Source organism: Diabrotica virgifera, chromosome 6 (assembly GCF_917563875.1).
Source record: "Diabrotica virgifera virgifera chromosome 6, PGI_DIABVI_V3a".
NCBI lineage: Eukaryota > Metazoa > Arthropoda > Insecta > Coleoptera > Chrysomelidae > Diabrotica > Diabrotica virgifera.
In genome coordinates, this window is record NC_065448.1 from 51,378,697 (window position 1) to 51,393,686 (window position 14,990).

General features: G+C 32.6%; 1 protein-coding gene across 2 annotated transcripts in view; it reads left to right on the plus strand.

The window, feature by feature from the left end:
- Positions 1-14,990, plus strand: part of LOC114325899 (uncharacterized) — a 47,716-nt gene that overhangs the window by 18,043 nt on the left and 14,683 nt on the right. For both annotated transcript variants that reach the window (XM_050654155.1, XM_050654154.1), the window contains exons 2-3: positions 5,362-5,590; positions 8,716-8,884. In XM_050654155.1, the coding sequence (XP_050510112.1) occupies positions 5,362-5,590; positions 8,716-8,884 (398 nt within the window). The remainder of the gene's footprint in view (positions 1-5,361; positions 5,591-8,715; positions 8,885-14,990) is intronic.

The window sequence follows — 14,990 nt, forward strand, 5'->3', positions numbered from 1 at the left end:
CAACTGGAGTATGACAAGGCGACTCTCTATCAACGTCACTATTTAAGGTCACTATAGAACTTACAATAAGAGCTACCTAAATAAAAGATACAATTATACCATCGACGTCGCAACTTGTGGTATACACTGACGACATAGCATTGATTAGTAGAAAACTAAACAGACTAAAGGAAGAATTTGCGAAGCTGTTCAAAGAAGCATCCAAGAGGAGTTTGGCGATAAATCAATATAAAACAATATACTTACCTAATATGCTCAAGAAAAACACGGTTAATGTGACAAGGTTAAATATTGGTGAATATGATTTAGTGTAGGAAACAGAGGTTGAACCTTGCAAAATGGACACAAGTCCGGTTTTATTTTTTTTCTGGTATATTAAGGGGTGCTTATTAGGAGACTAACTGTTTCTTAAAAAATTTCGCCCCGGAACCGCCCTTTTCAGCCCTTTCAAGGGGGTAATTTGTGGTTTTTGCGGAACGTAGCCCTTCCTGTATCTTTTGCAAGAAATTTCTTTTAAAGAAATATGAAGAGGACTATATTTTCTACGATTTATTTCCCAACATCATATGTCTATCACCCACCGTTTATTGGGGTTGGGGCCCCAAAGTTGACAAGTTTTAAAAAAAATTCTAGCTGTAATGGAAATTAGGAAGAAGTCCTGCGGCAATTATTCATAAATAAGTGACTGATTTTTTGGTATAGGTTTCACTTAAAGGTAATTGCCCTTTTTTTAATTAGAGGGTGTTACATTTTAAAAAACCCCTTTTTATACCATCTGAACCGTTTATGATAGAGTAAATTGACTTTCAGCGATTACCCATGTACTGGTACTACTTACAAATTTGTATAATGCACCCCCATTTTTCCCCGGAACCACCCCAAAAAAGAAGAAATAATAAAGAAAGTGATTTTCTTGGAATCCTTCACACACAATGCCCTTTATTAATATACTTCATATATCATTTTGTGCACGTTATTATTACCCATGCATGGACACCAAAAGCGATTTCCTAGTGCAACCCCTGTAGCAAAAAAAAATAAATAAATAAAATGGGGGGTTGAAAAAAAAAGTAAAAACTGGAGCCACTGTGCCGTAACGGTTGCTTATACGAAAAAAATGAATAGGACTTAATTTTTAGAGTAAATAGTGGTCTTTAACCCTGTATAAGTTTTGTTTAAAAATAATGCATATATAATGAGAAAATCGTAAAAATATGCTCGCCAAGGGATAGGGGTAGTTTCTGCAGTATATTTTCAAGGATAGGGGTGGTTTCCGCAGATATGTTGCAATAACCATATATATTTTTGAAAAACACTATTGATTTAGCATATGCCCATATGGATCAAAAAGCAAAAAAAAATGTTTTCAACCCCCCATTTTATTTATTTTTTTTTTTGGCTACAGGGTTTGCACTAGGAAATCGCTTTTGGTGTCCATGCATGGGTAATAATAATGTGCACAAAATGATATATGAAGTATACTAATAAAGGGCATTGTGTGTGAAGGATTCCAAGAAAATATAAATTTCTATATTAATTCTTCTTTTTTTTTGTGGTTCCGGGGAAAAAATAGGGGTGCGTTATATAAATTTGTAAATAGCACCAGTACATGGGTAATCGCTGAAAGTCTTTTTAGTCTAGCATAAACGGTTCAGATGGTATAAAAAGGGGTTTGTTAAAATGTAACACCCTGTAATTAAAAAAAGGGCAATTACCCTTAAGTGAAACCTATACTAAAAAATCAGCCACTTATTTGTGAATAATTGCCGCAGGAGTTCTTCTTAATTTCCATTACAGTTAGGGAAAAATATTTTTTTAAAAACATCTTTTTTAAAAACTTGTTAAGTTTGGGGCACCCCCACTAAACGGTGGGTGATAGACATATGCTGTTAAGAAATAAATCGTAGAAAATATAGTCCTCTTTCATATTTCTATAAAAGAAATTTTTTGCAAAAGGTACAGGAAGGGCTACGTTCCGCAAAAACCACAAATTATCCCCTTTAAAGGGGTGAAAAGTGGGGTTCCGGGGCGAAATTTTTTAAGGAAAAGTTAGTCTCATAATAAGCACCCCTTGATATATCAGATGACTTGTGTCCATTTTGCAAGGTTCAACCTTTGTTTCCTACACTAATTACGAAAATGTAGAACACTTTAAATATCTTGTGGTCTCAGTTAATTCAACTAATGATAGAATCATAGTAATGATTAAAGAATCCTAGCAGGAAACAGAACCTACTGATAATACAATATCCTCAAAGAAAAGAAGCTTATTCAGAAACTGAAAATTAACAGAACGGCAGCTAGCCCAGTAATCACATATGGTGATAAGGTATTGTGCTTGACACAGAAAGATGATGAAAGATTGAGAATTATAGAGGGAACAATCATTCGGAGAAGAGCAGGCCCACCGTACTTAGGTAATAATGAATTTAGGAAACTGATGAACTACGAAGTCAGAAAACTTTTGAAAGGAGAAGACATCGTCAGATTTATCAAGGCACAGAGACTCAGATGGATGGGATATAGAGAAAGGATAAATCCAGAAGCAGTTATCAAGAAAATCGCCAAATGTCAACCAGTACCAGGCAGACTACGAGGAACACCGAAAACGAGATTTCAGAGAGAAAGAAAATTTCTTACCAGAACCAGAGAACCAGAAAAACCAGATAATTGCGAACCTTAAGAAGATGTGAGTTAGAGAATGGGTAAACATAAGCAAAAACAGGAACAAATGGAGAAAAATTGTAGAAGATGCCAAGTCACACAACCAATAATTGTAGAACCAAAATGTTAATGCGGAGTGATAATCGGGATGAATGAATCGGGACAGTCCAAAGAGGGCGGCAATCACTCCAATAGGACTGATAGGAGTGTATATTTTAGATGCCATGAATGCCATGATGATGACGTTTTACTCATGTTCTACACCTACTGAATTTTACTTGTTTATTTTATTGTATTAAGTATAATAATTAGTATAGTGTTTATGTTTATTCTATCATAAGAGAACGGCAGTTCTCGTCAGTGACGCACGATACCCATACATGCGACACTATATATACACGAAATTTTCGATTTTCTAAATCAGTCTGAATTGAAAATCGGACCAAATCTCATCTTAAAGTTTAGGAAAAGGCTCGTTCATCCATATGTCAACTCTCCATTTTGGTGCAAGGGTGTGGAGTGTGGATTTTACGGTCCTTCCCATTTAGGGTCTGTTTTTCGTTCTCGTCCCCAAAACTCCCAAAATTTCAAAAATTTAAGTCCGACTTTTACGGCTTTTGATAGTACTGATCATTACCTTTCCAACGCATGTCTAATTTTGAAAATCGGTCATACCGTTCAAAAGTTACCGAGCTCAGAGGTATGACACAATTTTTATTTAAAAAGGGGAAAATGTTTGTGGATATGTATGTATGTATGTGGAAAAGTTACACCGATCTGAATATTTTTTTCTATGTTTCAAGAGGGGGTCAGGGTCGATTCAAAACCTGTGTAGTTTGTGACTTTTGATCACCCATAAGCCAGCTATAGGGCTTGTTAGATTCAAAATGGCATATTTTTTGGGCGTATATCTTAGGTTCAAGGAGAGACAGGAAAAACGCAAATACACCAAATCAATAGGATAAGTTAAGCTTTCAAATGGTGCCTTAAGCGGTTAGGATCAGACATATACACGACTTATTATAGCCGAAAAACTGAAAAGCCAAACTTCGAAAATTTTGGTTTTTTGACAATTACTCAAAATGTCAACCTACTAATTACACCAATAACTGAGAGTTTGTAGCAGGACTCTAGACGCATCTAACGGTGTATACCTCATGTCTGGGAAAATTCAAATTTTTAAGTTATAGGCTTCATAAATATGATCAAATATATTTCTTATGGGGAAAACGGTTTTTCAAGTTCAATAATTCCTGTAATAAATTCAGTTATCATAATTGACCTTGGATGAATCAGATACTACTTGTCAATACGTTTCAAACTCATGTTTGGTGATCAAAATCGGTTAAACCGTTCAGAAGTTATCGAGCTTCAAAAGTATAATCCACTTAACCATTATCGCAAAAATGGTTTATGTAGTTATAACGGTTGCGACTTAGATTGATCGTGCATTCCGAGTTCATTTGCCGGCCTAATTATTAGGATGGCTGGATATGAACTCGGATTATCTTATCACAAGTCTGGTGTCATAACTACTACACTTGAGAGCAAAATAATCGACTCACTTGCTGAATTGTACACGTTAGAAGTCTCGAATTTCCTAAACCTGTTGTCCGATTCGAGTGATTTTTTTATTATGTTACAGCCTTATTATTTAAGAAAATCGATATAATATTATTATTGCTAGACAGGTAAAGGTCATTTTATACCGGGTGTAACAATCATAGGGTGTTTTTTTTTCTTAAACGTACCTAACTTTTTTATTATCCAACATAATCAAATGAGTCAAAAAAGAAAATCTTAATAAAGCCTAAGCCTACAAATGAATTTTAATTTAAATATTTTTTATTTGCTAGAATACTCCACAGGGTGTTCTGAACTTTAAGAAAAAGACAGTATGATTGTTACACCCGGTATAAAATGACCTTTACCTGTATAGCAACAATAATATTATAACGATTTTCTTAAATAATAAGGCTATAACACACTAAAAAATCACTCAAATCGGACAACAGGTTTAGGAAATTCCACGTGTACAATAATTATTCAGCAAGTGAGTCGATTATTTTGCTCTCAAGTGTGGATCATTTGGGAGAGAATGTGACAAAGGCGACCATTTATAATGCTTATCGTGTAATCGAGAAGCATTACATTCAACTTCATACATTTAATTTATAAAAAACTTGAAAAACTCCTGATACAAGAATAAAAAACCGCTAAACGCCATAAAAATGAGTGGCGCATACAATATTACAGCTACAAAAGAGCTGATATAAGTATTAAGTGGCGCGAAAATGTATTTTCATTTTGATGAAAAATAAAATTCTACTTTTATTTTGAAAGGTTTTTCCATAATATTTGCTAAATTGAAAGTAAAACGTGCCACAAAAGAGTCTCAAAGTGCAAACTGTATCAGTTACTCTTTTGTAGCGCGTTTTACTTCAAATTTAGCAAATATTATGGAAAAATATTTTAAAATAAAACTAGAATTTTATTTTTCATCAAAATGAAAATACATTTTCGCGCCACGTAATACTCATATCAGCTCTTTTGTAGCTGGAATATTGTATGCGCCACTCATTTTTACGGCGTTTAGCGGTTTTTTATTTTTGTATAGATAACATAAATTTTTGAAAAGATAAAAATAGTCCCGCAGTGTTACCAAAAAGGTACCATAAGACATTGTTTTCGTTTTAGCTGTTAAAAATAATAAATCCAAAATAAACATAAATCCTGCAAACTCGAAGAAAAGTTATTTAAAAATGTTCTATGAACGTAATGGCCAAACATGGAAGAACTTAGCTAACGTCGAAAATGACGCATCTAAAAGTTTCACCTCTTGTGAAGACCCTGATATAAATAATTATAATGACGTAGATTCAATGTACATCAAAAGTATTAGCTCTGAGTGCAGTTCAAGAAGCAGGTAAGTGTGATTTATGTTTTCTCTTCTTATTTTTGTATCCTTATCTGTCTTCACTGGGCCATGTATTTTTCTCATAATTTTTCTCTCAATTATTCTTAACTTTTCTTCGTCTTTTTTCGTAAGGCACATTACTTCTGCTCCATAGGCTATCACTGGTCTAATTGCTGCTGTATACATTTTTGATTTTGTTTTTTTGCTCAGATTTTTGTCCTTGAGTAGTCGGTGATATTTCCAATATACTTTATTACCTGCTTTAATTCTTTCGTTTATCTCTATACTCCTTCCATTTTTGCCGTCCACCATCACCCCCAGGTATTTGAAGCAATCTACTCTCTGGAATGTATTTCACCTATCTTTATTTCTGTTATTCTGTTTATATTGTCTCTTGTGCTTATAAGGTTTTTATTCTGATTGATTATTAATCCTCTCGTCTTTGCTTCTCTTACCAGGGTTAATCGTGCCTATTCTAGTCTTTTTTATCTCGTGCTACCAGTCCTCGGTCATCCGCATATCCTATGATCTGTGTTGAAGTTTGAATAATTGTCTTTTTCAGACCTGTATCTCTAATTACTCCTTCTAGAGCGATATTAAATAGTGTCGTTGACAGACTGTCTCCTTGTCTTACCCCAAGTTCTATTTTGATGTCGTTTGTATCTCCCTCATTTGTTTTAACTTTTGCTGTTGAGTCTTTCATTGTCATTCTTCTCTTCTTCTTCTTCTTTTTGTATAGACATGACTCTGTCTGTTTTTTGAATGTGCCTCTAGTACGTTGTCGTTCCATCGTTTTCGTGGTCTTCCCACTGATTTTCTTCCTAGTAGGGAACCGTCTCTCGCTGTCCTGACTACCCTATTTGTTGTCATTCGGCTTATGTCGCCATTCCATTCTATTCTTCTATTTCTTACCCAGTTACTAATGTTATCCACCTTGCATCTCCGTCGTATATCTGTACTTCTAGCTCTGTCCCACAGAGTCTTACCATCGATTTTTCGAAGGGTTTTCATCTCCGCTGTTCGAGCAATCTTTTTGTCCTCTCTGTGTCGTGTCGTGTTTCTGCCGCGTATGTCATTATTGGTCTGATGGCTGTTTTGTAAATTCTGCCTTTCATTTCTTTTCCGATATTTTTATTTCTCCATATTGTGTCATTCAGGCAACCTGCGGCTCTGTTTGCTCTATTCACTTGATCTTCCACTTCTGTTTCGAGCCTTCCGTAGCTAGATATTGTGATGCCTAGGTATTTAAACTCCATCACTTGTTCTATTATCTGACCTTCCAGCTCCAATTTGCATCTTATTGGATCTGCTGTTATAACCATGCATTTTGTCTTTTTTGAGGAAATTAACATGTTAAATTTTCTGGCGATTATGTTGAATTGGTGCAGCATACGTTGTAAATCATCTTCACTTTGAGAGATTAGTATTGCATCGTTCGCATAGCAGATTATTTTAAGTTGTTTTTCTCCCATTCGGTATCCTTTTTTAGTTCTTACTTTTTCTATTATTTCGTCCATGATCAGGTTGAACAATAAAAGACTCAAGGAATCCCCCTGTCTTATCCCATTGCCTGCTTCAATTGGGTCAGTTAGTTCATCTTCCACTTTTACTTTTATTGTGTTGTTCTGGTAGATGTTTTCTATCGTTTTAATTATTCCCAGAGGTACCTCTCTCGAGTATAATAAGTGGATAACGTCCTTTTATGTGACCCTGTCAAATGCTTTCTTAAGGTCCACGAAACATAAATATGCCGGTTTATTGTCATTCTAGTTAGTCTTATTAATTTTGCCGGTATCTCCATTTTTTTCATTTCCTTTAACAATTATTGTTGTCTGTATATGCTGTCGAAGGCCTATTGGAAGTCGATGGATAGTATGTGTAATTATATGTCATGTTCATAGCTTTTTTCAATTGTTTGTGTTAGTACGTGTATTGCATCTATTGTTGATCTTCCTTTTCTAAAGCCCTGTTGGTATGGTCCTATAATTATTTCTGTGTACTGATTTATTCGGTTTCTTATACTTGTGGTGAATATCTTATACGTTGTATTTAGTGGCATAATTGCTCTGTAGTTCAGCACTTAGTTGGATCTCCTTTCTTAAAGATTAGTGCGATATGTCAGTTTTTCGATTCTATGGGCATGCTTTCGTCCTTCGAAATTGTAACCATTAACTTGTGCATTCGCTTCGTGAGCTCCTCTCCTCCGTTGATGATCAGTTGCTCATGAATTCCTGATAATTAGGTGCGCCTTCCTCTTCATCTTTGTTATCTCTTACATCCTCATTCTCTGAATCTGCCTTGTTGTTGTTTTTGTGTAGGTCCGTGAAATGTTTTCCCAATCTTTTTTGTTTATTTTTGTGACAGTTTTTTTGGTACTGTATTGTTGTTTTATGTATTCAAACAATTTCTTGTTGTCTTTATTATTCGTTTCTAATTCTTGCATTTGTTCAGAGATCCCTGTGGTCTTATTTCTTCTATAGAGCTTCAATGCTTCTTGTTTTTCTTTTCTATATTGGTCCAGTTGTTCCTCTTCGGCACTCTGTAGCCATTTGTTTCTTGCGAGGTGCTTCAGTTGACTTTTTTGGTGACATTCCTCATCAAACCATTCTTTCGATTCTTTGTTGTTAGGAATCCTATTATTTGTTCTGCTGTCTCTATTATGCTGTTCTTTATGTTTTTCCATTCCTCTTTTATTTTTATGTTCTCGTACCTATCCCGTTTCTGTTCCATTTGTTCTGTATATCATTGCTTTTTTTCTTGCCTTTTCAAATTCAAATCTTGCTGTGTAAAAATTATATGTTGCTCCACAATTTCGATATGATATGCAATTATTAAAGTGAATTTAATTAATTATATTTTGCTTGTAGTACTACATTTTAACAATTAATTTTATTTACTACATACCTACAATGTTTACGTTTTAATAACATAACCTTAATCTTACTTTTTCTTCTTATTCTTTTTTTGGGCTATAGGCTCCTGTAACCAGGACTAATGTAATTGGCCAATATGTATAATTAAAAGTGCTAAAAATGTTGCTGAGCTATGAAATCAGGTGTCGTTCTTCCGAACTTGCACGGTCCCAATATACAACAACTTATACTAAAATACTTACAATTATATTACATTTACAGCTTGAAAAACGACAACCTTCTGGTCCCTGAATTAAGTTTGGACTCAAATTCAAGATATTGCCATCTATCTGAGAGCAATGTACAAAGTAACAGGTTTGGGCAATGCTATTTTGTTAATATGAAAAAGCCAGATATAAAACAAATTCAAAGTATGATACCAAATTCCAAGGTAAATTAAAGATATAGAAACCTTTATTAATATTTTCGTGCATGCATGTGGTGCATTATGCTACTTACATAGGTACTAATTTATTTTTCCTATGCATGTGTATTTGTATATTTATATGTACAGCTGCGACCATTGAATAGTTTATACCCTCACATATCTACACTTAATTTACATTCAAGATGCAGTAGAAATAAACAAACCAAGACATGTTAAATGCTACTAGTACTCCAGGGTAATAAGTTAGAAATAGAGTATGTTCGGGACACTCCAAGATCCAGGTAGCTGACTACTTTTTTAGTTCTTGTAGATCTATAGGAAGAAAACCTACCTGTTTCCTGCCTACAAAAATTTAGTGCACAAATGGCGATTTTCGATTTTTGCATCCCATTCAAAAGCTAAATAGTTGACATAAAATTACAAAATTTAATTTTTTAGAACATTAAAAAGCCTTCAAAATGCCGATATTTGATAGTTTAAAAGTTAATTTTTTGCTACGTAAACGGCAAAATAAGTGAAAATCGTTATTTGTTAATAACTTTTACTAAAACTACCTTAGAACTTTAGTGTTTCACCCAAAGTTGGTTATTGGGGAACAAACCCTCAAAATTTGAGGCCAATCCATTAATTAGTTTAGGTTATTCTAATTGTTTCTCTCAGAGGCCTTTATTTTGCAAAAACATTTAGAATAACTTTAAAAATATTGTCCGTAAAAAAAATTATTTTACATATTAGAAAAGCTGGTATTTTACACGAATTTTTAAAAATGTAGTTCAATTGATGACTAGTCGTGGTAAGTGAAGGGGGAGCTGGGAGCCGACAAATGCACGAGTTCAAAAACTAAAAAAGGCAACTTAAAACTACTATTATTTTCTATATCTCGGGATCTACTGAATATATTTTGTTCGTTCGTTTTTTAATTTGTATATAATTTTTCTCTATATTACAAATATGCAATTGTCTAGACATTTATTAATTAATAAACAGTCTAATTTGATTAAACAATTTTTTAAAAAATAATTTTTTCCCGAAAATACATGATTTTAATCTTACTATCGTTATTTATCATAGAAAAAGTTCAGATATACTTTAATAAATAAATTACCTTCAATAAATAATTAAATAATAAAAATCATTTATTTATTAAAGTGTACTTTTACTTTTTCTATGATCATTAATGATACTATGATTAAAAAATCGATATTTGTAAAAAAATATGTTTTCAAGAATTGAACAAATTAGACTGTTTATTAATTAATAAATTTATAAACAAATTGCATATTTATAGGTAATGTACGTAGAAATTACATACAAATTAAAAAAAGTAAGATCAAAATCCATTGAGTTGATCCAGAGATACAGAAAATTATATTCGTTTGAAATTGCTTTTTCGGTATTTTAACTCGGTGAATTTGTAGGTTCCCCCTAGTAATCGTTTGAACTACATTTTTGAAAAATCGTAAAGGGTGGTGTGAAGGTACAATTTTTGTGCAATTTTTTTAAGAAATAATACAAATCTCATTCTTTAAAATGGCATTAATGATATTCCTTAATTAATATAAACAAATTTGCTGTGAATTAAAAAAACATATGGCTAACTTTGTCCCAAATGAACCTAGTCTAGGCGCCAAATAGAGGTCACCGTGTCATTTTCAATTCTGATGGACAAACTCAACGGTTTATTATGGATTTTGGGCTGCTGATTACGAATTTCGAGGGGGGATTTCGATCCGAGTGGTCAAAAAATTGTTATAAACAATTTAATTGTTTATAAATTGTTTATAAGGCTCTGGCTCATAAACTAAAAGAGATAAAAAAATGTTTCACATAAAATTTGTTCCCTAATAAAAAACGAGGAAACAACCATTTACTAAACTTAAATCCGACAATTAGAACTCAAGATATTGTAAAATTAGTGCACAATGCAAATTGCAAATTGCAAAATAAGTATTTTTCGAAGCTTTACCGATCGTCACTCGGCTTCTACGCATGCAAATGAGCCTTATAAGGTGTCCTTTTTAAAGCTTAATTAAGAGGCTTTTAAACAAAGTTTGTTAAATTATTTGTTCTTCATTTGTTTTAAAGTTATACCCGTTTGAAATTATAATTTTCTTAAAAAAATTGTACATTAATTTGTTTATAAAGGTTTCAAGCAAACTTGAGCTATAAACATTTATACTGTAATTAACAATAATGATAAAACAACTCAAAAGGAACAATTTGAGCTTACGAAAGTGTTCGTAAGTTTATTTTTGGCTAAGATGTCGATATTTTAATGGCGCGCTATGAGGCGCAAGATTGGCTCACAGTCAAGTAAGTATGTATTCTTCGACGCTTTATCGATCGTAACTCGGCTTCTACGCATGAAAATGAGCCAATATGTGATATCCATATAAAAATGGATCGAGTTCTTTTGCAGCATCATCATTGCATATAAAACGAGCATTTATGATCTGGCGGCATACACACAATTGACGGGACTTGATGATGCTGCAAAAGAACTAGATCCACTTTATATGGATATCATATAGATAATTAGACTCTGAAGCCTCAAAAAGTTTTAGTTTTACTGCCTACAAGAACAGACTTGTACCACCATGTAACTGTTAAAATTTCGCTAAGAACTTATGCAGATGTAAAAAAGCTGATATTTCCTGTATATCTCTATGCAGATTTGCAGATGCATGAAAAAAATGGTTGTAAAAATAGTATTAATAAATAATATCAACTTACTTTTTAGTTATACTTCTGAAACATTAGTTTTTAATGTTTTTTTTCTCATTTAGTGCAAAAAATAGAAGACAATGTAAATAGAATGAAAGGTGATAGGAGGTACAGTATGATGATTTAATTATAAGAATTATATGATAAAATTTTATTAGGATCTTCAAAAATGAAAAATGAAGATAACGTATGTATACATAGAAATTATAATTTGCATCGAGAAGTTAGCGCGTGAACCTTTACGCGGTGAGCCGATCTTGCACCTCATAGCGCGCGCCATTCAAATATCGACATCTTGGCCAAAAATAAACTTATGAACATTTTCATAAACCTTTCAACGCTTATAAACAAATGAATGTACAATATTTTTAAGAAAATTGTAACTTCAAACGGGTATAACTTTAAAACAAATAAAGATCAAGTAATTTAACAAACTCTGTTTAGAAGCCTGTTAATTAAGCTTTAAAACGACGCCTTCTAAGACTTATTTGCATGCGTAGAAGCCGAGTTACGATCGATAAAGCTTCGAAAAATACTTATTTTTCAATTTGCAATTTGCATTGTGCACTAATTTTACAATATCTTGAGTTCTAATTGTTAGATTTAAGTTTAGTAAACGGTTTTTCTTCGTTTTTTATTAAGGAACAAATTTTAATTGAAACATTTTTTTATCTCTTTTAGTTTATGAGCCAGAGCCTTATAAACAATTTATAAACAATTAAATTGTTTATAACAATTTTTTGACCACTCGGATCGAAATCCCCCCTCGAAATTCGTAATCAGCAGCCAAAAATCCATAAGAAACCGTTGAGTTTGTCCATCAGAATTGAATATGACACGGTGACTTCTCTGGCGCCTAGACTAACCCAGGTTAATTTTTTTATTTGAAAATTCGTGTTAAAATACTGTTTTACTTTCATTTGGCATGCTCAGAATTGCCCTATCTTCATTTTTTTCTGTCTTATCTTATTGCCAAATAAAGGTCTCTAGGATAATCAAATAGAATAATTCTTAAACTAATTAATGGATCGGTCTCAAATTTTGAACGTTTGTTAAGTACCTACCCCAATACCCAACTTTGGGTGAAACACTAAAGTTATAAGGTAGTTTTAGTAAAAGTTATTAACAAAATCGGCTTTCAAAAATCGGCATTTTAAAGGCTTTTCAATGTTCTAAAAAACTGAATTTTGTAATTTTATGTCAACTACTTAGCTTTTGAATGGAGTGCAAAAAATCGAAAAAATCGCGATGTTTGCACTAAATTGTTAATAATTAAAAAACGGACGCGAACTCTAGACAGGAAACAGGTAAGTTTTCTCCCTATAGGTCTACAATAACTAAAAAAGTAGTAAGATACCTGGATCATTGAGTGTCCCGAGAAAATCCATATTACTCTGGACTATAGGAGCACTTCCGAATCATAATTTACAATGTATAAACTTTGGAAATCATTATTTGGATTTTACAATGTATAGGTATACATTGTAAATTATGATTCATAAGTTCTTATAGTAGCATTTAACCTGTCTTGGTTTTTTATTTCTACTGCACCTTGATTGTAAATTTAGTATAGTTGCCGATTTTTTGAATTTTTCCTCGTTCAAACTTTTTACGTCAAATTGATGTTAATTTCCAGTGGCGGACCCAGAATAGCAGATTATTCTTATATTTAAAAGTTTTTAACAAGTAGATTCTTCTACAGAAGTTGTTAAAGAACTACTCACACTTTTTAAAAATTTATTGGAACATCCTGGGAGTACAAAAGAGTATACAGGGTAGCGAAAAAGTATGGAAACACGGTAATTTCTCGGAAACCGCTAAAACGATTTTTATAGGTTTGGGTGGGTAACGGTCTTCTAATGCGGCCGATATCATAGTGGTAATTACATTGTTGTCAAATCTTCCGTTGTTCTGGAAATCTAATGAACTTTCTTATTTTTAATGAAACAACCTGTATATTTTTGGGTTTTAAAGTCCTTAGGAAATACTGATTATTTTTCATGTTATGTTCTCTATACCTAAATGCCATAATTTCGGAGTTATTGTTACATTTACTAAAAAAAAATTAAACAAATTATAAAAATCATTTACAACAAATTATAATTACAAAATTATAAGAATTATTTTAGATCATTGGGAAAAAAAAGCTCTTTTGTAATTTTTCTCTAAAGTTAATGGTTTCCGAGTTATAAACAATTTAAAACTGAAAAAAAATGACGATTTTCAAGGTTTAAAAACACAAGTAAAAAAATTTCTGAAATTACGAAGTACCTAAATTCAAGCTCAAACCTTCTATCAGCTAACTATAAGAATTGTTGGCACGTTTTATTCTTAAACATTGTTTTTTAATTGTTAATGAAGCGCATATGGGAGGACGGGCGATAGGACTGATTTTTAAACAGACATTCTTTTAAACTGAAATAAGCCCAAATTACTTATCGGTGCCTATCTGATAAAATAAGGCTTGTGTTTGAATTTAGACACTTCGGGATTTCAAAAATAATATTTTTTACTTGTGTTTTTGAACCTAGAAAATCGTCATTTTTAGATTTTTCTCAGTTTTCAATTCTTTATAACTCGGAAACGATTAACTTAAGAGAAAAATTACAAAATACTTTTTTTGTTCCCAATGGTGAAAAGAACCTAAAACAATGTCTACCCGGGCAGAAAGAATTGATTTTTATAATTTGTTTATAATTTTTTTTAATAAATGTAACCACAACTCCGAAATTATGGCATTTAGGTATAGGGAATATAAGATGAAAAATAATCACTATTTCTTAAGGACGTCAAAGCGCAAAAAAATATACAGGGTGTTCTATTTGAAATAAGTAAGTTCATTATATTTCCAGAAAAACGGAAGATTTGACAACAATGTAATTACCACTATAATATTGGCCGCATTAGAAGATCCTTCCTTACCTACCAAAATCTATAAAAATCGTTTTAGCGGTTTCCGAGAAATTACCGTGTTTCCATACTTCTTCGCTACCCTGTATAAGAGAAACTGACCGTCCCTTAGTGAGATTTAAATTAAAATTATAAACTTAAAAAACTAATAAAAAATACACTCGCGATATAAAATCCGGGTCACCTTAAAAATCACAGATATTTCATTTTTAACGAGCTTTATCGTAAATAATAATAACACAAATACAAACTAATACATGTTTCTGACAATTGTTGTCGGCTTAGCGATTTCCTTTGTAACAAAGAATTCCTATATTGCCGATTTCGCGGAAAAGTGCAAACGTGTCAAAATGAATGGTCTCTATAACTGTCAAACGCAGTGAACACCGTTTATTATTGCTGTCATATTTGTTCATTAGTGTCATTATTAGTTAGACAAGGCGAAAACGGCGGGTTCGAAGGGAAAAATATTCCC